The sequence below is a fragment of the Myxocyprinus asiaticus genome, chromosome 31, assembly GCF_019703515.2.
Source record: "Myxocyprinus asiaticus isolate MX2 ecotype Aquarium Trade chromosome 31, UBuf_Myxa_2, whole genome shotgun sequence".
NCBI lineage: Eukaryota > Metazoa > Chordata > Actinopteri > Cypriniformes > Catostomidae > Myxocyprinus > Myxocyprinus asiaticus.
In genome coordinates this window covers 18,728,179-18,754,954 of record NC_059374.1, presented here as the reverse complement: position 1 = coordinate 18,754,954, position 26,776 = coordinate 18,728,179, and the positions used below count along the sequence as shown (strand labels likewise).

The 26,776-nt window shown below is 39.5% G+C and overlaps 2 protein-coding genes across 2 annotated transcripts in view; one reads left to right on the top strand and one right to left on the bottom strand.

Moving 5' to 3' along the window:
* The window catches only part of LOC127422357 (huntingtin-interacting protein 1-like), a 77,040-nt gene that overhangs the window by 41,208 nt on the left and 9,056 nt on the right, over positions 1–26,776 (bottom strand). Inside the window, exon 2 of the mRNA XM_051665815.1 lies at positions 118–181. Coding sequence (XP_051521775.1) covers positions 118–181 — 64 coding nt within the window. The remainder of the gene's footprint in view (positions 1–117; positions 182–26,776) is intronic.
* Positions 8,292–26,776, top strand: part of LOC127422339 (putative lipid scramblase CLPTM1) — a 49,232-nt gene continuing 30,747 nt past the window's right edge. Inside the window, exon 1 of the mRNA XM_051665793.1 lies at positions 8,292–11,182. The gene's annotated coding sequence lies outside the window, so the exon portion shown is untranslated. The remainder of the gene's footprint in view (positions 11,183–26,776) is intronic.

The following is a 26,776-nucleotide window of genomic DNA, read 5'->3' as shown; positions in this document are numbered from 1 at the left end:
GTATATCAACACCTTATCTTGAGGTGGCTGTGGGAAGAACATAGGTAGTCCACCTGACTCTTTTACATCCACATTTGTGTATCTTTCTTTTTCAGGGTAACACAAACAAAAGGATATTCCTGGCATGTTTCTCTTTGACAGCAACCTCCTGTGTGTTGATGGCCTTGTTGATGCTCACTGCCTGTGGAAGAGAGAAAGAATATGAAATGTTGTGCTTTCGTTCTGCCTTCCTACAGAAGTTTAAAGATTAGAAAACAGCTCATGGCAGAAGAGCCTTCCTGTGTGCTAAGGGAAACAGTGTTTTAGTGTTTCAGTCGAGGCTTATTGAGCAACTATAATCCTGCTGTGCAACAGCTACTGAATACAAATGAAGTTCAGCTGAAGAAGTGCTTGACAGACAACATTACCAAAAAAACACTTTTTTTTATTCAGATAACACTGAATTTTTTATGAATTTTCCTACCATAAACATGCACATGGACTAGTGTGAGACAAAATATACAGTGCCTACAGAAAGTCGTCATACCTTTCAAAATCGTCATCACTTGTCACATTACACCCTGGAAATTTAAATAAATTAAATTAAGCTTTTCCAGCTGTATTTACACATTATAACCTTCAACATCAAAGTGAATATAATATCAAAACAAATTCTGAACAATTATTAAAATTAATAAGTAAAATATCTAGTTTAGATAAGTGATACGCCACCTAAGAGTAACTATTTCAAACTTTCTAAGGTGCAACCAATCACCTTTCAGAACACATACATGGCTAATTGGCCCCACCTGACATCAATAGTTTTAAATACTCAAGAATAAAAACCAGCTGTTCCATGAGGATTTAATTACTAGTAGTGCATGATTATGTATTCAAGAAATCACCATGGTTGGAATGGTGCTTTCAAATGGTTTCCGGAATAAAATAGTGGAAAGGCACAGGTAAGGAGAAGGGTCCAAAAATATTTCAAGGGCATCTAACCCTCCGAGTACCATTTAGAGCATTATTAAGAAGTGGAAAGCGCATGGCACCACCAAGACCTTGCCTAGATCGGGCCATCCAAACTGGATGACCGTGCGAGGAGGATATTGATCAGGAAGCTATCAAGAGGCCGAAACTTTGAAGGATTTACAAGCACTTATTGCTGAGATTGATCGGTCTGCGCATGTGACAACAATCTCCCAAGCTTTATACAGGGTTCCTACACATTTTCCATTTCAAAATTCCATACTTTTCCAGACTCAAATTTCCAGACTTCCAGGTAGATTTTTCAGACCATATTTAACATCTGATAAATTGTTTAAAATCCAGCTGTTAACATGTATGTTAAATTCTAACTATGTATGCTATTATGTTGCCAAACAAATGCCGGAAGATTGTAGCTAGGTACTGTATCTCATACAAATCAATTAACACCAAACCCAGACAAGTTCAATGTGCAGCATTTTATTAAAACTGCAATGCTAAAACAGTGCAATGTTTTTCAGTTTTTGACATGTAAATAATAATTGTAAACCTTCAACCCCTACAGCAACAGAAGGGATGTTCATGTGCAATTCACCAGGGAACTAGAAAAGAGAACTAAAGTCCATTGACTTTGCTTCATTGGCTGTTAGATAAAGCATAAAACATACTTGTAAACACTGTTTAACAAATAACTATAAATACAATAAAATGATAATTAGTAATCCTACATTAAAAGAATGTTTTTTGAGACCTTAACATACATAAGAACAAAATGCAAAGTCATCAGTCACAAAAATGTAAGAACACTCCCATTGACTTGTTTTTAGCCTCAAACCCCACTTGCTCTCTTAAACTACAAAGTGCTGTGTGGACCACTGTGGGACTGTGAAGAGGAACGAACACACACACAGGTCTGCCCTGTACTTCCATGGCTAGGCTACACCCTCAAATTTTATTATTTCATTGATTTTCTTTTTAATGTCTTTGTCATATTTCATTAGGTCTTATTCTTCTTTTTTTTTTTGCAGATTTCCTAAGGGTATTTGATTTTGCAAGCACAGAGATCTTGTCAGTGGCTTCTGCTTCAACTGCAAGTTCATCTGCAGATGTCAGAAGTGCATTTATGTTGCTCTGAAGCTTTCTTCTCTTCATCTTGAGTTGGTTCACCTCATCCTGTATTACCTTCCGTTTCTGTGTTAGTTGTGTGTGCTCCCTCTTCTTTTCTTCATCAAGGTATACATGGTATCTCTGTCTTGCACAGCCAGCAGACTGTAGTAGTTCTTTGGTCATCCCTACATTAGCTACCCAACCCACATGGTGCTTTTGCCCTTGCATATGGCTTACAATTGCCACCTCCCCCATGTTGGATATGTCAAAAGATTTTAAACAAAGTTTGCATCTAGCTTTCTTTTCCCCTTTGGAAAACTTAGCCAACCAGGCTTTATATTTGGAATAGTCAAGCCAACCCTTGGAAAACTTGCATTTACCCATTGTGGCTGTTCAGTTCACACTCCAACGCAGAAAGTTGGATGTCTTTGGCAGATGGTTCACCATTCAGCATGACAATGACCCTAAACACACCACCAAAAAAAAAAAACAACGCAGTGGCTTAAAAATAGAAAGATCATAGTCCTTGAGTGGCCAATTGAGAGGCCTGACCGAAATCTAATTGAAAACCTGTGGATGGACTTGAAGATAGCACTCCATCGCCACTCACTCCGCATTTTGACTGAACTCGAAGAATTCTACAAGGAAGACATATCCAAACAGACTAATGGCTGTCATTAAAGCAAAATGTAGCTCTACGAAGTTTTAAATCCAGGGGTATGATTACTTTTCAAACCCCGTTATTCTAATTTATTCTGTTGCCTTTTATTCGTTACTTGAATGTTGTAAGGCAAAATATGTAAATAAAGCTAGAAAGACATTTCTTTTTTTTTTTTTTTTTTTTTTAATGGGTTTTGATTTCAGGCTGTAAGACAAAAAAAAAAAAAAAAAAAAAAAAAAAGTGACTATTCCAAAGGGTTATGATGATTTTCTAAAGCACTGCATAATGTTTACAATATAGGATGGGGCTATATATAGAATATGAATGATTTTAATGTGATTTTTATATGACATTAAGTTTCTTAGAGCATGCTATTAGACTAGTTTCATTATAATTCCTTGTCTTGCAACATGTGAGTATGAGAGCATTAAAACAGATGTATTAACATCGGCCCTGATTAAACTTTAGAAAGTTTTCATTTCCATGATTAATTTCAAACTGTCAAGTTCAATGCATCGATTTGTAACTCTGATTCAATGATTTCAACATTCAAAAATATTTGTACCGGTGGATAAACATTGCTGCTAAAAACTACATTTTACATTTATGAATATAAAATGAATATGATTAAATATAATTCTTCCTTGTGTTTTCCCAATGATGTAAGCCATTTGAGAGCAAAATACATCTCAAAATATACTGCATATAAAATATCGTCAAAAGGCTAACAAATATTTAGATATAATTTAAGCTATATTGCCCAGCCCTAACACGGACATTCACGATGTTGAGAGCCCTGAAGTAGAACCAACCTCAGAGAGAAAAGGCGTTAGCCATCTGTTGTGAACGCACTGTCTCTCTTCTGTCATCTGTAGATGCCAAATTAGCATCAGTTCTAGGTACAACACTTGGTACCTTCACAAAACGTAAAGGTTTTCTTGTTTAAACAAGCATCACATATCTGGCACAGCCAGCTGAATGTAATTTGCCTATATGATAAAAAAAAAAAAAAAAAAAAAAAGAAAACAGTTGCTTGAACCAGATATGGCGTGGCAGTTTAAGAGAGACTTTAAACATCTATAGGGGCTCCATTCCAAAACCTAGTGAGATGCCTATCTAGACAGCATTTTAAGGCATCATAGGTGTGCTCCTGATGCTAAGATCGAATTTAATGGAATATATTGGAAAACTATGTGAGTGGTGCTCAGTGGCATGGCAGAATTTAAAGCAGCTTCTAAAGTCATAGCTAGGTGCCATCAATGGACCCTGATTGGTGGCAGCAGTGTGCGTACGTCCATAAAAAAATGATTTATACCTTAGGATGCTGTACGTCTTCCATCTGCCATGTCAGGTGTGTGACCCCCTTTATAAAGCATCTGCCAATGTAGACAGTAGAAAGCAAGGCAGCTCACAAGGTTCTGGAACAGAGCTATTGTGCTGCATTCTATGTTTAGCACCAGAAATAAATCTGAAACGTGACGGTTGAAGAGGCTACGGATCCCCCTGACAGGAAAGACTAGGGGATGCTGACAGAATGCTGTTGTTGTGTGTATGAAGATCCTGTCATACATGCACTTCGTGTTCTGTCTTCTTCCCCTGTGCTGGCATCTGCTGCCAGACACACCGTTCAAGGTGACAAGGCAAGGCTTTGTGTACACAAGATGGATCTGTGAGACGAGTGTCTCATTAAGTCACAGCTGTGATTTCACACACGAGGAGGAGGAAGAGGAGAGGGGGATGAAGAAAACAGTTGTCTACATACACTCACTGAGCACTTTATTAGGAACACCTGTACATCTACTTATTCATGCGATTATCTAATCAGCCAATCGTGTGGCAGCAGTGCAATGCATACAATCATGCAGATACAGGTCAGGAGCATCAGTTAATGTTCACATCAACCATCAGAATGTTGATGTCAGCGATTTCAACTGTGGCATGATTGTTGGTGCCAGATGGGCTGGTTTGAGTATTTCTGTAACTGCTGATCTCCTGAGGTTTTCACATACAACAGTCTCTAGAATTTACTCAGAATGGTGCCAAAAACAAAAAACACCCAGTGAGTGGCAGTTCTGTGGACAGAAATGCCTTATTGATGAGAGAGGTCAACAGAGAATGGCCAGACTGGTTTGAGCTGACAGAAAGACTACAGTAACTCAGGTAACCACTCTGTACAATTGTAGTGAGCAGACTAGCATCTCAGAATGCACAACACGTCGTACCTTGAAGCAGATGGACTACAACATTAGAAGACCATGTCGGGCACTTTACTAAGACCACAGTGTTTCTTACAAAGTGCTCAGTGAGTGTATTTTCAAAATAGACTTGCCCATGGGTTGCCTGAACGATTAGTCGACTAATCGGTCTTGAGAAAGGCCCATATAATTAGGCTGGTTTGGGGTTCACCTGACGCTATATATACACATTTATAAGACACGTTCTTGCATACAAACTGCTCGATAGAACAGTACAAAGGGGTCTTAAGACAAGTTTTTTAAAAGTTGGACTATTTTTCCATTCATGTTGGGACACTATAAAAAAAACAGTGTGAGAAGCCACGGCCAAAGACATCTGTCTGAATGTGTATGGCTGTAGCGGCAGTGCTAAAGTGGATGAATATAAAGATACAACTCTTCCGAGAGGAAGAAAGAAAATCATATGGGTTGGTAAATGTTGGAGTAAATAAAAAGGTGAGTAAACAATGGCACAATTTTCATTTTTGGGGGTTTATTCCTTTAAAAAATAAAATAAATAAATAAATAAATAAATAAATAAATATCGCCACACTCCTTTTCCAAGAACCAATGATGCAGTGATATAAAGATAAGCATATGACAAATAATCAATGAGCCATGAAGTATGTGAGAAGGTGATCAGAAATGGCATACAGATATTTCCACCGAGACACAGGAAATGAAGACCTTTAAAAATATGGAAGTACAAACATTGCAGTGTAAGTATCCAATTAAGCAGTCAAAAAAAAACATAACTCCCAGTGCTAGTGTGAGCAGTTCCCAAAGATACGTGGTCTAATTTGTCTACACTGATACTTTGTCGTCTGTGTGAATGCATTGTGCCAGCTGCCCCGACCTCTTGGCACCGGTCAGCGAATTTACTAGAATCCTAACCCCATTATCTCCATCACGGGCACTGGCAGCTTTTACGAATAAGTGACAACAACTTGTTAATGCCAGAAAAGAGAAATAAGTTGAGAGCCTTAGAGTAGATGGCAGAGATGAATGTTCAGTCTCCTCAGGGGAATCTCACAGAAACATGTCTGTGTCCAATTTCACCCCACAATCAAAAGAAAAACTATTTTATATTTTGCATAAAGAAACTGAAGCCTATTTTAGACCATTAAGATATTATTTTCATGAAAATTAAAACACATTTTTCTCCTGGTTTCCAGATGCTTTACTTCAGACTTTGTAATTCTCATTATTTTCAATGATTATTGCCATTCTTAGATTATCATTACTCGATTACAGTAATGAAATTCATGCTGTTTGGACACAGTTTTTTTTGGGTTTTTTTACATAAAGCATACATTTTTAAAATCAACAAATTAGCAGGCAGTTCAACAAATACAAACATGGTGTATAAATCTTCCACAATTTAAAGTTGGAGTGTGACCTTATACGTTCTATTCTAAAATAGAAAACTTTCTAAATATTCTATGCCAGATTAAGATGCACAACTTTAACCCATTCACAAATTGATTGCCCTGAAAAGTGTAAATATTGTGGCGCTAATCAAAACATTGCTGTTTGTTTGAGCATCCTAACCAGCCTCACATTGCAACACCTTGGCTCAACCAATGTTGTGAGTTTGGGGCAGGACTCTCCATTTGTTCGATCACTTGCAGAAGGGGGGAGTATTCTGGAATCTGAAAATTACAAAAAAGTTATTTTTTGCAACTCCGTTTGGTGCCGCTAGTGGTTCAGAAATTACACACTTAGTAAGAAGAACTAAAAATCTTTCGTGTGCAATACAGTGATGGGAATTATGGGCAATGAGAAATTGCCCGTAAATGTAGTCTGTCAAGTAAATGTACTGGTCATATTTAATAAAAATATATTAATATGTTGCATACAAAAATGAAGCCTACATTTAGGACCATTAAGATCTTTTGCATTGTGACATTTTCAGGACACTTTCAGCACATTTTACCCCCCAATTCTCATTACCATATCATGTTTCACATTACCATATTATTTTACTTTTATTATTCCCATTGTTTTCAATAATGATTCTCAGTACTGCAAAAAAGTAATATTAAAGTAAAAAAGTTTAAATCACAATCAGCAAAAATGAAAAACAGTACGAAGAGAGTAGATGTCGACTGTTAGTGGATTTTGCCGATACCGATAACTAAGGTTGTGGGAAAGGCAGATAACCGATTAATCGGCCAATAGTTTTCTAAAATCAATTTATATAAGGATAAAAAAAAAATCTTAGTGTTTCCTCACTATGAACGGCACAGACATTGAACAAGAGTCCAAAATGAATAAAATCCCAAAAGCAGTTTATTGTGAAACCAAAATCTCAATTATAACTAGACAAATTAAGATTTGGTGCATTACAGGGGACTTTCAATGTAAAACAAATCTGAAATACACAGGGGACTCTTATTTTAAAATGAAAGAGACTTGGCTAACTTACAATGCTCTATATGAAAGTATTTACCAAATTATGTTTTTTACAGCCTATAATAAAAAAATTAGGAGGAAAAAAAACAACTAAATAAAAAAAACACCATGTGTATTATCAATTATATACGATTTATTTACTCATACATTTAATATCATATATATATATATATATATATATATGTGTATGTGTGTGTGTGTGTGTGTGTGTGTGTGTATGTATGTATATAAGAGATAGACTGATAGTTGCTTTTTGGAACCATTGGTTATGCTGTTTTACGTTATGCCAATATCCGATAGTTCCTTAAAGCAACTATCGGCGCCGATTAATCGGTAAAACCAATATAGCAGTCTACCTCTAGAAGGGAGTACTAATATGATATATAAATTTTGTACTATTTAAATAATAGATTATTTTATTCTTATTGCGGTAAAAAAAAAAAAATGGGGGGTGGAAAATGTATTTACATTTTGCTATGTTTCTTTGCTATCATTTCTTATTAACTGTAAATTGCTTTCTGTAAATGAAACAAACATGTTCAAATGCTTAGATAAATAGTTTCTCTTTGTGTAGCCAAGTCGACTGAAGTTTCTTTGTGTGGTCATCTCTGCCAAGGTCAGAGAGAAAAGGGAGGCAGAGAACTGTCTCTTATCAGAGGACACAGCCGAAGAGTGAAAAACATATTATTATGGAATGAACTGAGGAAGACTAGTGTGGATGAAGAATTGTGCGTTTCAGGACAGGAACATGTCCATTTAAGGTGAAGATAGGAGGTTCTATGATAATTACTTTTTATATTTAGCCAATCATTTAGTTGATTCTTTGTTTTCTGAAAAATGAATATGCATCATTGCGTTGAATAAGTACTCTGAATTTTGGGAATAACCCTCGTAGCTCTCTGAGGTATACTTTGGTAGTAAGAGAGGCTAGACGGGCTCGTGAATAAGAAGAATAAAGATTTTCTTTGCTTAAGCTTTACCACTTGAGTGGCCCGATTCATTTCACAGGTGAATTTCCACCACAATCTTGGCATCCCTGGGTGGGCTCAAACATCTCAACGGAGTGACTGACTGACGACAACTAGACCAAATTTGAAGAGCGCTCTGAAAAGTGGACGAGTGGATTTCTCGAAAAACGAGACACTCACCTAGTTACAGCAGTCGCTCACGCCGAGTGACTGAGCCAACGACCCGGTGAGTTGATTTTATATATTTGGCCTCTTTGGTAAATTAAGCATAAGAAAGGAGTCCTGGAGGACTCTTAGTGAACTGGGTTCACAGTTACAACAAAGCTTTACAGTCAGGGGCTGTACTAGAGAAGTTCTGATCAGAGAGAAGTCCCAGGGGGATTCCTGGGGCCGGTTGCACCAGCTAAGTTAAAACTTAGCCTAGTTGTTGCGTAAATGGGCAATAAGTCACAATTTACACACTACTAAATATTTGAGTGTTGCACCATTAAACTTAGGTAGGACGTAACCCTACGTATAAACTAAATATTTACGGAAGCCTCTGACCAGGGATAACGAATGGAATAAAAAAAAGCAGACTCATTTAATGACATCAATGAGCTTATGTTTTGCGTGACAGGCTCCAAACCTTGACACACATTATTATGTTGACATTTACACTCGTGTACATTTAAGAGAGAAAAAACATTCTATAAAAAAACTAAAAAAAAAAAGACTTACTTCTTCAACATGAAACCGATCTAACAGTGCACTTTCCTGTGTACGGTGTCAAGTTTCAAAATATACAATATATAAGACAGCACTATTAAAATGAATAAATGTCTATTTTTCCAGCCTGTTGTATAGGTAGTTATCTATTTATTGTCCCTTATTCATTTTAGATACAGTTATTGAATCTTGTTATTTACATAGGCTAAATATACCAATAATGAAATCTTGTTTTATTACATGTTGTATTTTAATGGGGATATAATTTAATACAGCTGACAGTTACGTGAGCAAACAAGGTATGAACATCAACCGTAACAAGATCAAATTGAAATTCATGGCTGTTTAGCACTTCTGTGCACAAATTTGAAGGCTGCTTATTGGATCAATACAGGTAAACGTCATATTATGCAACTACGCATTACTTTATGGAGAGCTTATGACCTACTAGCCAAGTCTTGCCTTAAGAACAGGTGGTGCAACCAATTTAAGCACTAACTTAGTTACAAACTAACTAGTAGTTACTAAGCCCTTAGTGTGTACTTTATGCCCCAACTTACGTGAGAACTTACGCACAGCTGGTGCAACCCTACCCTGGTGAACTAGAAAGTTCACTGTTGCATAAATCTTTAAAGTCTGGGACTGTACTAGGATAATTTCTAGTATGTAGCTCGCAACCTTCTTAGTAGACGTACTAAGTCATAAGAAACAGAGGGAAGGCACTCAGAAGAGCTCTACAGAAAATCTAAAAAATAAAAAGACCAAAGAGTACATAGGGCCTTTGAGAGAAATGGAAAAGGTTTATGGAGAAATAGATTTAAAAAAAAAAAAAAAAAGTAAAGCTATGGCATAAATGGACAACGGGCAAGTTCCCAGAAAATGGCACTTTAAGTGTTACTAAGTTGGAAGAATGTAGGTATTTCTTGCAGAACAGGAATGCGAGAGGTGGAATGGATTAGAATTAATTGGAATGAATCAAAGTGGGAAAATGAGGCTAAGAAAAGACTTTTAGGTGAAAATAGACAGAAAAAAACATGGTCAATATTATAAGGGACAAAAGAAAGATGATTTTGATGCTGCTGTGAGTCTATCTTTGTCTCCAGGGGCTCCTCCTCTTCCTCTCAATGATTCTCCTCCACCTCCGCTCCAGCCTCTATGAGCCAACCCTCATCAGCTGACGTTACTGGGGCTTCATCCTCTCAGCCAGAGGTCCCAAGAACGACCGTTAAAGAAGAACCAGTCTCTTCTCAAACCAGATCTAAAGCGCCTAGAGGTCGCAGTACAGAAAGGAGAAATAGACCCAGTAAAGACCATCCAAATCCAAATCAAGAAAAACATAATATGGAGGAAGACGACGACGAGTCCAGAGATGACTTTTTTCAACCTGATGAAGCAAAGATAAAAATTCTATTGGTCCAGTTTCCAAACCCACGGGCAGGGCAGGCCGGTCAGCCAACAACAACGTATGTGTACTGTCCACTTGAGTTGGACTCCATGGTTAAGGATATTACAAGCCCAGAAACCAACATCAAACAATGTATCCGGGACTTAGAGGATGACGTGGTCCAACTGACCAACCCAGAATGGACTAAAGTGATGGCTCGTGTTTTCGGACTGAAATGGGAACGCCTACGTAATGATCCAACACACCCTTGGGATCCACGAGGCGAATGACACGCTGACCACTGCCCCACCAACTGGAAACAACTCATAAGAGCAGAATTCCCATGACAAAGGACTGGGACAAAATTATAACTGCACACAGAAACCCGGAGAGACAGTGGATGATTACGTGGATCACGTAGTCCAGGCCATCAAGGATCACTCTGGACTGAATGACTAAGGTGACAGGTCTCAGTATGCCAGACAAGTTATAGCACATGGACTAGACAAAAAGATCACTGACATGATAAAGAGCAGTTGCATAGGATGGCAGAACAAGAATCTACAGGAGTTTATTGACCATGCCAAACACGCTGAACGCATCCTACGTGACAAACAGTCTAAGACTCAGAATTCACTTCAGATGGCACAGCTGAACTATTATCAAGGGGGACAGTTTAACGGCCAGAGGGGACGTGTTGGACGTGGAGGACAGGGACGAGGCAGAGGCCGAGGTAGAGGTAAGGGCGCCCTAGGCTGTTCACAGAACAAGAGGTTCAGGAATATAATCTCCCAAGATTCTCAGTGAATAATCCAAAACAAAAATAGGATGAGGAGGGAGAGGGAGAGACTGGCGAACAATGTGAAAATGAAAGTCAATGTATACTTCAAGTCCCAAAATTGACCCATGATTTGAAAAATGACCCATACATTGAGCTTTCTGTTTGTGGTTTCTTGTTGATACTGGTGCCATATGTTCAGTGTTGTCAAAAGGTTCTTTGCCTCTTAAACCCAGCTCAGACTCGATTATAACCATAGGCGCCTTTGGTCTTCCACTCACTGAATATTATTCTGAACCAATAGTTGCAAAATTGGGAAATAAATCACTCAAACACAGATTCCTCCTGTCAGAGCACTGCCCAGTAAATCTAATGGGCAGAGATCTGTTAGACGACTGAATAATCAAATTGATTGCTCAGACCACGTCTTGCAAATTACAAGCCCTGAAATTGGCCTTTACTCATTACAGACCATTTCCAGCTGTTTTTATTCATGGTATATAACTGAACCCCATGTTCATCAACAGCTGTATGAAACATTGGATTTAACTGAGTGGGAGTTACCAGAATCCTTGCATTGTACCAGTCTATTCTCCCATACGGGCCCAGACCTGTCCTATGAAAAATATTGGTTCCTTGGGCCTATCAGTGAATGTTTGATTTTAGGTGACACCTTTCTGGGGGTTAAATACTTGTATTGCTGTACAGCTTTCAAATCAACAACAAAAAATGTTCAGGGAAGTCACGCCCCATATTTCTCTGGCGAAAAATGGAGCAGAATGTAAAGACATGGGAAGTTTTATACAGAAGGCTTTTAGCATGTAGAGATTGGGAAAAAAAAGATGTGAAATGTATTTTTCACCCTCACTTCAAGTTACTCGTATTCCAAATTTTATGATGGCTACCATTGTTCGTTCCAGACAAGAGACAAATGATGATAGTTCAGAAGAGACAGCAATAACAATGTACTTTCGTTTTTAGACGACGTACCCCAAGGTCTGTGGGCTAAAGATTCATACGATATCGGGTGCATGAAAAATGCACAACCCCTGCAGGTGGTTCCAAAATCCAAGCATAGACCATATAGAGCTCAATACCCACTTTCTAAAGAAGTGGAAGCAGGCCTGACAGAGATCATAGATTCTCTTTAGAGAAAGGCGCCATTGCTCTATGTCCACACTCCCCAGTCTCTAGTCCTCTTTTGGAAGTAAATAAAAAGAATGGCAAGTATAGAATGGTCCAGGATTTACGTTTGGTAAACGAAGCAGTGTTCCCCTCAGCAACAATTATACCCAATCCTGCGACCATTCTTTCTACAATCCTGCCAGTCCCCACTCATTTTTCTGTAATTGATTTGGCAAATGCATTTTTCTCGATTCCATTACATCAGGACAGCCGTTAGTGGTTCTCATTCTGCTTCAAAAATAAAAGATATCAGTGGAACGTCATACCACAAGGGTATACAGACACCCCAACATTTTTGAATCTTGAAACATTTAAACCTCCAGCTGGAAGTGCACTTTTGATTTACGTTGATGACCTACTTATAGCAAGCCCAAGTGAGGAAGCCTGCTTGCAGGACACTAAGGCTTTGCTCATTTTTTTAACAGAAAATGATTCTGAATCCTGATATATTAAACCTTTTAGATTGTATGTACACGAGAACAATGGGCTCATGTCCGCTCTGTTAACACAATCGCATTGTGAAAAATGGAAGCCTCTTATTTTTCTAGACGTTTAGATCCGGTTATTCGTGGCCACCCACCGTGCGTTCGTTCACTAGCAGCCACCACAGAGGCTGTATTAGCATCCTCAGATTTGGTTGCCATGCATCTATTGGCAGTTTATGTCCCACATGAAGTGCACAAAATTATTACTTCGGCACGCACTATGCATTTGTCTAATGCTGGACACTTAACATATCAGAACATTCTTTTCTCTTTACAAAATGTCACTATACATCGTTGCAACACTCTAAATCCGGCTACACTCTAACCATCTGCAGATGACGGCATTCCCAATGACTGCCTAACAATATTAGATATTGTTTCGAGACCGAGGTCTGACCTGACTGACATGCCTTATCTCAATGCTGACTGTATTTTCTTTGTACACAGATCTAGTTTGAGGCTGACCGATGGGTCTCCCTCATCTGCTTATGCTGTATGCGACTCATATACTGTTGTGGAAAGTTTTAGATTGCCATCATCTCTTTCCGTCCAAGCAGCTGAACTGTTCGCACTCACATATGCGTGCATTTTGGAAAATCCCTTACTGTTTTCACAGACAGAATTATGCTTTCCGCACTTTACATGACACTGGCATACTATACAAACATTGTGGTTTTGTGACTTCCTCTGAAAAGTCGATAGCACACAAAACACTTATAATTAACCTTTTGGACTCTGTTCTCCTCCCACAGTCTTTGGCAGTAAGGCAATAATCGTGCCGCCATGGCTGCAAAAGCAGCAGCAAAAACGACAGATTTACCACAGCTACAGATGACAGACCTGTCGGATGTCTAGTTAACTAACCTTTCTGATTTAAATCAAATCAAATCAAATCACTTTATTGTCACACAGCCATATACACAAGTGCAATGGCGTGTGAAATTCTTGGGTGCAGTTCCGATCAACATAGCAGTCGTGACAGTGATGAGACATATACCAATTTACAATAACATCAAATTAACACAACGCAATTTAAACATCTGTTATACATAATTAAACTCAACTTAAAACATCAAATTAACACAACACAATTTAAACATCTGTATACACATAATTACACAACTTAAACATCAAATTAACACAACACAATTTAAACATCTGTTATACATAATTACACAACTTAAAACATCAAATTAACACAACACAATTTAAACATCTGTTATACACATAATTACACTCAACAATATACAAATAATAACATACACTGTACAGTATACAATATGCTGTTTTTGTTTTTTACTATATAGATACTATATAGATACACATTATTCAATAAAAATTAAAATATATATGAAAAAAGTATATATATAGAATGTACAGTATTGTACTGTATTGACATTCAGGCTGTCGGTTGATAGTCAGTTGTTAAGAGAGACATAATATAATGACAGTAATATAATTTATGACAGTCCGGTGTGAGATAAAAGAGTAATAAAGTGCAGGGCTGATGTATTTTGATCGTGGGAGATCAAGAGTTCAGAAGTCTGATTGCTTGGGGGAAGAAGCTATCATGGAGTCGGCTGGTGCGGGTCCTGATGCTGCGATACCGCCTACCTGATGGTAGCAGTGAGAGCAGCCCATGGCTCGGGTGGCTGGAGTCTCTGATGATCCTCCGAGCTTTTTTCACACACCGCCTTGTATATATTTCCTGGAGGGAGGGAAGCTCACCTCCAATGATGTGTTTGGCAGTTCGCACCACCCTTTGCAGTGCTTTGCGGTTGTGGGCTGTGCTATTGCCGTACCAGGCGGAGATACAGCCAGTCAGGATGCTCTCCACAGTGCAGGTGTAGAACCGTGTGAGGATGTGGCGGTTCATTCCAAACTTCCTCAGCCGTCTCAGGAAGAAGAGGCGCTGATGAGCCTTCTTCACAACGACTTCAGTGTGGACGGACCATGTGAGTTCCTCAGTGATGTGGACACCCAGGAACTTGAAGCTGCTGACTCTCTCCACTGGTGCTCCATTGATGGTGATTGGACTGTGTTCTCTGTCTTTTCTCCTGAAGTCCACCACAAGCTCCTTTGTCTTACTGACGTTGAGGGAGAGGTTGTGCTCCTGACACCAGTGTGTCAGAGTGTGCACCTCCTCTCTGTAGGCTGTTTCATCATTGTCAGTGATCAGACCTACCACCGTCGTGTCATCAGCAAACTTCATGATGGCATTGGAGTTATGTGTTGCCACACAGTCATGTGTGTACAGGGAATACAGTAGTGGGCTGAGAACACAGCCCTGCGGGGCTCCAGTGTTGAGGGTCAGTGATGAGGAGATGTTGCTGCCTATTCTAACCACCTGGCGTCTGCTTGACAGGAAGTCCAGGATCCAGCTGCACAGCGAGCTGTTTAAACCCAGAGCCCGGAGTTTCTCATCAAGCTTGGAGGGCACTATGGTGTTGAATGCTGAGCTGTAGTCTACAAACAACATTCTCACATAAGTGTTCTTTTTTTCCAGGTGGGAGAGAGCAGTGTGTATTGTAGATGCAATGGCATCATCAGTGGAACGGTTGTTGCGGTAAGCAAACTGCAGCGGGTCAAGATTGAGTGGTAATACAGAGCAGATGTAATCTCTGATTAGTCTCTCAAAACATTTGCTGATGATGGGGGTCAGAGCAACAGGACGCCAGTCATTTAAACAAGTTAATTTTCGATTGTTTTGGAACAGGCACAATGGTGGATGTTTTAAAGCATGTGGGGACTACAGACAAAGAGAGGGAAAGGTTGAAAATGTCCGTAAAAACACCAGCCAGCTGGTTCGCGCACGCTCTGATGACGCGGCCCGGAATGCCGTCTGGACCCGCGGCTTTGCGGATATTCACCCGTCGGAAGGATCGGGTTACATCCGCTACAGAGACAGAGAGTGAACTAACCTCTGTAGCTTCGGCCGTGAGAGCTCTCTCCGCGAGGGCGGTGTTAGTTCCCTCGAAACGAGCATAAAAAGTATTTAGCTCATCCGGTAGAGAGGCAGCGGTGTTCATGGCGGAGTTTTTATTCCCTTTAAAGTCCGTGATGATGTTAATTCCCTGCCACATGCTTCTAGAGTTGGTGGTGTTAAACTGTCCTTCAACCTTGCTCCTGTACTGGCGTTTTGCTGTTTTGATAGTTTTTCGGAGGGCATAACTGGCTTGTTTATGCTCCTCCGCGTTCCCGGAATTAAAAGCGGAGGTCCGCACATTAAGTGCCGCGCGAACATCGCTGTTGATCCACGGCTTCTGATTCGGATAGATTCGCACAGTTCTGGTCGGAATCACTTCCTCTACACACGTTCTGATGAAACACATTACGCTATCAGCGTAAAGCTCGATGTCGTCATCAGAGGCGGACCGGAACATCTCCCAGTCCGTGCGATCAAAACGGCAAAATGCTACAGAGGAAGAACTAATCCAATGGCATGCAAACTGCAGGATGGATTCTGCCACAGGCACTTGGGTTGATTCTGAAAATAAACCATCCTTACCTAAATCTGTTTTTCCATTTATGGCTAAGTTGATGCATAGTGCGGACCACATATCTAAGGGAGGTATGGTTGATATGATTAAAAGATACTGGTATGGCACCAGACTTTTCAAATTTTGTGGCCCAATTTTGCAAAAAAATTAATAAATAAAAAAATGCATGATTTGCATGCATATGAATATTGGAAAGATGTCAGCCATCTTGCAAAGTGCACACCTGGCACCAGAGATGCCGTTTGAACATCTAATGATGGATTTTATTGAATTAACACCAGCTCAAGGTTATCAATACTGCTTGGTTGTGATTTCCATGTTTTCAAAATATCCTGAATGATTTCCATGCAGGAGACAAGATGCACTGACAGTGGCTAAACACCTGACGAGGGAAGCGATTACCAGATGGGCAATTCCCCGTAAACTGTCCTCAGACAATGTTTCTCACTTTGTGAACACAGTGGTAAAAATTTATCAGAAAAGCTACATTTTAATACATTTTGCATATCACCCACAATTGCTGGGTGCTGTTGAACGTCTGAATCAGACGATAAAACACAAATTAACTAAAGTGATGTCTGACACAAGTTTGAATTGGGTCCAAGCTTTGCCATTGGTCCTTATGTACATTCGGGGACATCAAAATAAACAAACAAACAGGTCTGAGCCCACTGGAAGTGTTGACCGGTCTTCTTATAAGACTGACTGCCACTCTCCCTTACAGATTCACACAGCACGAAAGCACCCAGCAACAGACAGACGATCAGATGGTGAAAAATATGTCTGAACTATGCACAACTATTCAGTCTATTCGTTCACAGGTAAAGGAAGCTCTCCCATCTCCAATAGAGGGTGCCATCCATAAGCTGCAGGCTGGAGACTGGGTTCTGTTGAAAGACTTCAGATGGAAAGCTTGGCACCGCCCACCCTGGTTAGGACCGTGGAGAATCCTCCTGACTACTTCCACGGCTGTTCGAGTGGCTGAAAGGGATACCTGGATCCATTGTTCACATTGCTGTAGGGTGAACCCTCCTGAATTCACACTAGGCGTGCCTCTAACTCTGGCAGAGGCGGAAGAGTCCCCTAGGGGGACCAATGAGGGTCTGGAAAATTGAGGGGTCCTGATATTTGGAGTAGGGCAGAAGAAAGAAGACACAAGGACACATGATTAACACAGACCCAAACAAAAAGAGGAAGAACCACCCTGGACGTGGTGGTGCAGACTATTTGGGCATTCACCCAGCTGTTCTAAGAGCGACACGGACGGTCTCACTGTCCTGCTTTTGAGTGATCAATCGGAATGAAACTGTTCTATGAGTCAATGTATTCAAAACACAATTATCGGGGCCTGGGTAGCTCAGCGAGTATTGACGCTGACTACCACCCCTGGAGTCACGAGTTCGAATCCAGGGCGTGCTGAGTGTCTCCATCCAGGTCTCCTAAGCAACCAAACTGCCCCGGTTGCTAGGGAGGGCAGAGTCACATGGGGTAACCTCTCGTTTTCGCTATAATGTGTGGTTCTCACTCTCGGTGGGGCGCGTGGTGAGTTGTGCATGGATGCCGCGGAGAATAGCGTGAAGCCTCCACACATGCTATGTCTCTGCGGTAACGCGCTCAACAAGCCACGTGATAAGATGCGCGGATTGACTGTCTCAGACGCGGAGGCAGCTGGGATTTGTCCTCCGCCACCCGGATTGAAGTGAGTCACTACGCCACCACGAGGACTTAGAGCGCATTGGGAATTGGGCATTCCAAATTGGGGAGAAAAGGGAAGAAAAAAAAAACAAACAAAAAAAAACACAATTGTCAAATTTGGTTCGTTTTCATGTCCAAGGTCAATATATGTCTTTAACCAAAACTATATCAGACATCTACTGTGATGAAGACTACCCTGATCTTTTTTAATATCCTGATGATGATGATTTTAATGATGATGATGTGTTAAACCAATCATTTGGTTAATTTTTCTGTTATTTACTTTCATAATTCTGTTTACCTATTCGAATTTGAACATATAGGTTCAAAGGGAGGGAATGTGGAAAATGTATTTACATTATGCTCTGTTTCTTTACTATCATTTCTTATTAACTGTAAATTGCTTTCTGTAAATGAACCAAACATGTTCAAATGCTTAGATAAATAGTTTCTCTTTGTGTAGCCAAGTCGACTGAAGTTTCTCTGTGTGGCCATCTCTGCCAAGGTCAGAGAGAAAAGGGAGGAAGAGAACTGGCAGAGAACTTTATCTTATCTTATCAAAGGACACATCCGAAGAGTGAAAAACGGAGGAAGACTAGTATGGATGAAGAATAGTGCATTTCAGGACAGGAACATGTCCATTTGAGGTGAAGAAAGATAGGAGGTTCTATGGTAATTACTTTTTATATTTAGCCAAACATTTAGTTGATTCTTTGTTTTCTGAAAAATTAGTATGTATGATTGTGTTGAATAAGTACACTGAATAACCCTTGTAGCTCTCTGAGGTATACTTTAGTAGTAAGAGAGGCTACCGGGCTCATTTTGGAGTAAAATATGACTAGGACATTTTCTTGACAGATTACGTGAGAATCACCAAATTGTCATTAAAATAACGTCACGAAAAAATGTTAAGGCAGAAAATATTTATATATTATATAGAAAATATATTTAAAATATTATTTCGCAAAACATAATTTTTTCATTTTGAGGAGAAATATTACCTAGACATGTTGTTCCGTTTAAATATTTACAGCCTTGCAGAGGCGTGTCAAATCCTTACTCTCTCATCTTTATATGACATGATATATCAGATAGCACAAATGATAAAAGGCTCTCGTTCAGCATTGCACCATCATCCTACATACTGGCTCAACATGCTGTGATGTTGAAACATCAATTGATGCAACTGCTAAAAATTGCTTCATTATTTTTTCTTTGAATACCACACAGCAACAATACTTCCAGTTTTTGCATTTCAGAGAAAGCATTTAAATAGGCTGTTATCCCATGAGTAGTTTATCTAAGCCATTGCCCTCAAGTAATGTCAGCCGATTAAACACTTAATTTCTATGACACTGGCTGTCTCTATATGAAGCTGATGCAAACTTAAGCAAAACAAATGTGAATGATGATCTGCAAACCTCTGTGCTTAGAACTCTTCTGACAGTCATCTTGTACGAAACTGCCAAGTGCACAATATCAATCAAATCAATGTGATCGCAGACAGGAGTAATGGGCTACAGGGATATAAAGGCCAGTTGTCCTAATGTGACCCCTCCGCCTGGAGAGAAGAGCGTAAGGAAATAGCTCTCCTCATATCGAGGTTTATGTATTAACCCATGCTGCTCCATAATCATGGAGGCTAGGATATTAGAATAAATAATTAATAGTGCTTGATAAAGAAAGCATCAATATCACCATTGCATGCTCATACTTTGGGATGAGGATTTAGTCAAACCACTAACCCTAGGAAATAAGCTTCTGCAATTTTTGAAATTCGTCCTGCACCATTTGTGCTATTTTCATGAATGATACCTCAAATCGGAGCTTGTTGAGGAGGTGTGCTATTACTTCTCTTAGTGATCAGACATAATATTTCACCTGGAAAATAATAAAACAGTTGGAAAAAAATCCCACTGACTTATACCGAGTCATATCTAGCGATCAGAATATCATACAGTACGTTTACATGCACTTTAAAAGTTCCATTTCAGTCGGACTACAACAACGATTCATCTTTTTAAATGTCACGTAAATGCTTTAGTACGAATGAAATCTAAACTGACATCCTTCCTTAAAATATTTAATTACGCATTGTTTGATGTATACAGACCGGTCGCATTCTTGGGCTAAAACAGATGCAGTACAACAAATAAAACAGAACGTGGGTGTCTTGAGATGCGTCTTAAAGGCTGAATTTCCTTTTAAATTGACAGTTTAATAAAATGCACCTCCCCTGCACGAGACGCTGAAAAAACAGTGAGACATGGCACAACAGTCAAAGACGTCCATCTAGCGCATGCTTACATAGAAAAAGACGGATGCGTTTAGAGTGAACAGCCCGTTAGGTAAAGGCCTTTGGCGGTTTTGTCTTGACTACTCTTTTATGAGCGTCTCGCTGCATAAGCATTAGGTATGTACATAAAACTGTATTTAATTAAAAATACTGTGGTACCGGTAGTAATGTAAAGCTCGAGTCCGTGGTAGCTTGTCACTGAAACGTGAAACGTCACGCATTTTCATTATCAATCACCGTTTTCATGATCGATCATTGCTGTCACTTCAGAGTACCACTCGAGTACCCATCCCTAGTGCATAAAGGGTTTAAAAATCTGGACCTCTTATGAACAAATTATGGACTAAATTGTCCTCCTGTGTAATCCAGTATATGTTCTGTTAGAATGATGTTTAATGTTAGAAAATCAACTTGGGGACTGTACATTATCGATTAAATCTTGTCATTTCCTCCTGCTGGGGGGTGGAACGGCCACAAAATTGCAGTCAGGGTCCATATGGTCTCCTGTCTCATTCTCAATTTCAGTTTAAAAGCCCAGTGGTATTATGACGCCTCTTCTAGAGCTTCCTGTCTTGGTTCACCCAGTCCTTCCCATTTCCTGTGGGCTGAAGTATGCCCGACTCTACCCACACTCCTCAAAGGGCATCGCGGCCAACCAAAGCAACTTCCTCGCATCCAGCTTCCCATTTAGAGTAATCTCACTTCTTTGAGGTAGTTCAGAGGGTAAGCTGCCACTTTAAAGTGCACGATTGCTTACAGAAGCACTGCTGATAGAGAGCAATGAGTGAAGTATTGGTCTGTGGCTTCTCGTCAGTTTATTCTGGCGTGGGTGTTAAAGTAAAACTGAAACAACTAAAAATACTTCACTTCCTGAAGTAGCCCTCAGTTCACAGGCCTACATTTATAAAAGCTCCAACAAACCCAAAAAATACCGAAAGTCTCTCACAAGCTACAAAAACATCCACAAACTTCTCCTTTCTTGCTGTTTTGATGTGTGGGAGGGACTGATGCGTGCTGTAAGCCACTAGTGTTGTGTTTTTAGCTAGCACATTCTCCAGCAACCACTCCACCTCTTTTAAAGGTCACCTCACTGGAAGGTAACCACTGTGTTACGAAATTACTGTTTCTTCCCTTTATAGACAATTTTATAATTTACTCATAGCCTATGACTCAAACTGCCACTCGTAGGAAACACTCAGTCAACACCTAGTTAGAACTCTGGCATGGAAAGTCGCAATGGACAACACAAAGTACCATTCAAGTTATGCCAAAATGAGTTGCAAAAAGCTAGAAGGTGATTAAAATGGTGAAAAATGCACTCACTGAACACTTTATTAGGAACACTGTGGTCCTAATAAAGTGCACGACTTGGTCTTCTACTGTTGTATCCCATCCACCTCAAGGTTCGATGTGTTGCATTCTGAGATGCTTATCTGCTCACTACAATTGTACAGAGTGGTTATCCGAGTTACCGCAGTCTTTGTCAGCTCAAACCAGTCTGGCCATTCTCTGTTGATCTCTCTCATCAACAAGGCATTTCCGTCTACAGAACTGCCGCTCACTGGATGTTTTTTGTTTTTGGCACCATTCTGAGTAAATTCTAGAGATTGTTGTGTGTGTAAATCCCAGGAGATCAGCAGTTACAGAAATACTCAAACAAGCCCATCTGGCACCAATAATCATGCCATGGTCAAAATCACTCATCACATTTTTTCTCCATTCTGATGGTTGATGTGAACATTAACTGAAGCTCCTGACCCATATATGCATGATTTTATGCATTGCACTGCTGCCACACAATTGGCTGATTAGATAATCGCATCAGTAAATAGGTGTACATAATAGGTGTTTCTAATAAAGTGCTCAGTGAGTGTATATGGAAATAGCCTAAATGGTGACCAGTACAGCACATAAAATATGCACATTCAACTTGAAATCTTGATAAAAATAGTAGGGGAAAAAAAAAAAAAAAAAAAAAAAAAAAAAAGGCCTGTCAACTGTCAAACTAAACATATTTGAGATGGTAGATCTGAGCTCATCACACTTCAACAAGAGAAGCAGGTTTCTAAAAGAACCCACAGGCCATGAGGACTTTTGTCAAGGGCTAAAGGGAAAAAAGTGTGAGACCAACAGCAGTACAATAAAAAGAAACCTTACAATGACTTTTATGAGCTTGCTAACAAGAGGCTCTTCTGAGACTCCATCAAACCCTCTCAGCAAACCCAGAGGACACAGAACAAATCCAGAAGCACTCTACATCAATTATTGACTTTCAACAAAGCTTAAATGTAGCCTTCTGGACTGCACAAATGCACTTGCTAATTCTCCGGTGGGAGCCCACTCAAGTAAAGACATGTTTTCATGCCACTGTCAAACAGAGCATGACATGAGGGATTTGAGAACAAGCAGATATCGCACACAGAATATGTTGATATCTGGTTGGGAGTTAAAGCAGAGAAAGGGACGCAGCAATTCAAGTCAAACCAGTGAATCTTGAGCCCAAAACATTATATGAAATAGAACAGCCGGAGCAGTCACTGCCCTTCTCTCAGAACCAAGTTGCCCCAAGTATGGGTGAAAGAGGTTAGCTCACACATAAAGAGCCAGAAGGATGTTATTGGACCTGCTTTTGGAGCTGCTTGCAAAGTATGCCATGACAAAACGTAATATGTTTACATAATTAAAATTCTTTACTCGGTAATCTAACATATGTGAACTGTGTGCAGTCACAAACAATTCAATGACTTCATTCCACTATTGGTCTATGATGGTGTGAAAAAAAACAGTGTGAATGCTGGTCTCCTGTATTGCTAGTAAACACAAGGCAGTTTCCACCAACCAAATGACAAAACAACAATCACACAGTGTGCCCATAACAAATATGCTATGTTATATAAAGCAAGCAAAATATCAGTGCAATGTGAACGCAAGACAAATGCACAGCTTTAATACACCCTCAAACCCCTGGATAGTCTGTATTAGTTGATCGCTGAAATTGTGGTTACAGGAAGGCGATAACAATGGAAGTGAATGGGGCCAGTCCATAAACATAGAAAAACACAATGTTTCAAAAGTATAGCCACAAGACGTAAACATGACACATGTCAGCATGATTTTAGTGTGATACAATTGCTCGGTAATCCTATCTGTGTAAAGTTATATCCATTATTACAACTTTGTTGTCATGACTATGTAACGAATGTAATCCCTGAAATCTGCTGAACGCCATAAAGCCCATTTTATCATCTAAAATCATGTAAATGCGTATAATGTTAACATTTCCCTTTGCTTACTTTTGAAACAATGAGTATTTCAACGTTTGTGGACTGGCCCCATACACTTCCATTGTAAGATTTTTTTGCTTACATTTGTAAACATTATTTCAAAATGTGCATTGCACTGAAATGCACTGGTTCACTCGTTACATTTTAAATTCCCTCCTTCGAAATATGCTTAAATAAGCCCACTCGCAATGACTCCGTCCAAATCCCTCATTCTTTGTGGGAATGTTTGGAGAAATCTTTGATGAGCACAGTCAACCTTATACTAGCTAATGCGCTAACGACTATTTAGCGGCATTTGTGCAACACGTTTAAATGTAACGGTCACTAGAATGAACGTTCGCGACGTTCTAAATCCCAAGTTAACATGCGGTAACTTCAGCCACAATGTAACACATCATAGAATCCTCAATACAAAATAACACCGCGAACAGCAACGCGAGTCCCTCCCCACCCCCCAAAACATGAAGACCCACTAACCCTGGCTAACTATCAACATTCTGTCGGCCACCTACCATTTTATTCGCGTCCATATTTCAAACGGTGCTATGAAGGCGAATGCGGATCGGTTCGCTGGTCAGGACTTAAAAGCCGGGGAAGAGAGCCTGCGAATCCGCTCAGGGAGTCAGAGGAAGGAGGCACGGTCCGTTAACTCAACATGTGTCCCTGTTTGGTATCGAATAGTCCCTCTCCTATTCTTTTCCCTGCCGTGCTCTTATTTCCCCCTCGTCCTCGCCGCCGGAGAGCCGACTGGCAGATGGCTAGACTTTCATGGTTGGAAAAGAACGCTCTAGAAACGCATTCCAAGTCCAGGAAGAGGGGTGGCATTCCCACCCCAGAAGAGCGCGTGTGTGGTAAACAGGTTTACTGAACCTCTCGCTAATCTCTGGACTAACTATTATCTGGCAGATATAGAACACATAATTTATACTGTAACGTCAAAGGAGGTTTTTAATATACTGGTGTCATTTGCCACAACCTTTGACAAAGGTTTTGAATTAAAAGGACAATAAGGGAGAGCAAACACAACATTCTTCAGAGCACATCTTACATCATTAAAAACAGAAGAGGCACTTTTGTATAGCAAGACTGAGATGGCATCCTCCAACAAAAACTACACAAAAACACTACTGACCAGCCACTCAGACAAAAATATGGTCTATAAATATATTGCTCCTAAAGAAAACCAGACTATGCTAAATGTTCACTGTAATGGTAAATTTAATGATAAGAAAGACAAATATATAAAATATACACACACAGGTGGCCAAAAGTTGTATGATTTTGTACAGATTTTGCTGTTATGGAAAGAAATTGGTACTTTTATTCACCAAAGTGGCATTCAACTGATCACAATGTATAGTCAGGACATTAATAACATGAATAATTAATATTACAATTTGAAAAAAGAAAAAAAACAATTTCAGACCTTCTTAAACTACAAAGAGTTCTCATCAAAAAATCCTACATGTGCAGCAATGACAGCTTTCCAGATCCTTGGCATTCTAGCTGTCAGTTTGTCCAGATACTCAGGTGATATTTCACCCCACACTTCCTGTAGCACTTGCCATAGATGTGGCTGTCTTGTCGGGCACTTCTCAAGCATCTTACAGTCTAGCTGATCCCACAAAAGCTCAATGAGGTTAAGATCCATAACACTCTATCCCAATTATCTGTTGTCCAATGTCTGTGTTTCTTTGCCCACTCTAACCTTTTCTTTTTGATTTTCTGTTTCAAAAGTGTCTTTTTCTTTGCAATTCTTCCCATAAGGCCTGCACCCCTGAGTCTTCTCTTTACTGTTGTATATGAAACTGGTGTTGAGCAGGTAGAATTCAATGAAGCTGTCAGCTGAGGACATGTGAGGTGTCTATTTCTCAAACTAGAGACTCTGATGTACTTATCCTCTTGTTTAGTTGTACATCTGGCCTTCCACATCTCTTTCTGTCCTTTGTATGAAATCTTCAGTTTTTTGGCAATTTCAAGCATTGTATAGCCTTCATTCCTCAAAACAATGATTGACTGACGAGTTTCTAGAGAAAGCGGTTTCTTTTTTGCCATTTTTGACCTAATATCGACCTTAAGACATGCCAGTCTATTGCATACTGTGGCAACTCAAAAACAAACACAAAGACAATGTTAAGCTTCATTTTACGAACCAAATAGCTTTCAATTGTGTTTGATATAATGGTAAGTGATTTTCTAGTATCAAATTAGCAATTTAGCATGATTACTCAAGAATAAGGTGTTGGAGTGATGGCTGCTGGAAATGGGGCCTGTCTAGATTTGATCAAAAATGACTTTTTTCAAATAGTGATGGTGCTGTTTTTTTACATCAGTAATGTCCTGACTATACTTTGTGATCAGTTGAATGCCACTTTGGTGAATTCAAGTACCAATTTCCTTCCAAAACAGCAAAATCTGTACATTATTACAAACATTTGGCCACCAGTGTATGTGTGTAATATATATAATTTTTTTTTTTTTTTTCAATAATATGCAGTCTGTAACACAATAAAGGCTAGAATAATATCAATCTAATTTAGTATATTCTCGTTACTAAAACCATGTATAATTTAGGCAAATGGCGCCCTCGTTTGGTTGCTTGTGTGACTCTGGTACAGCAGTATCAGCAGCTCCATATATTATTAACCCAACAGGTGTTCGTGTGCAAACAGAAGAAGTGAAGAACAGTGGGATTTAATTAAGTTTATTGTTATGTTTAAATATGAACAGTAAGACTATGAGATATGTGTGAAGATATATAAAGAATGTACAAACATTTAGATTATTATTAGGCAGTTAATAGAAAAAACAGTTACTACATAAACAATTGGATATATCACACCTGATAGCGATATTTTACAAAGCAGCAATAAAGTAACTAGTACATTTGGGGTAAATGTTCTGAGCACAGAACTTGTTTGTAATTCTAACTCAAGCTATGCCAGAGTTCTGTTATCTATTTAAAGGGATAGTTCACCGAAAACTGAACATTCTCTCATCATTTACTCACCCTCATGCCATCCCAGATGTGTATGACTTTCTTTCTTCTGCTGAAAAGAAACAAAGATTTTTTAGAAGAATATCTCAGCTCTGTAGGTCCATACAATGCA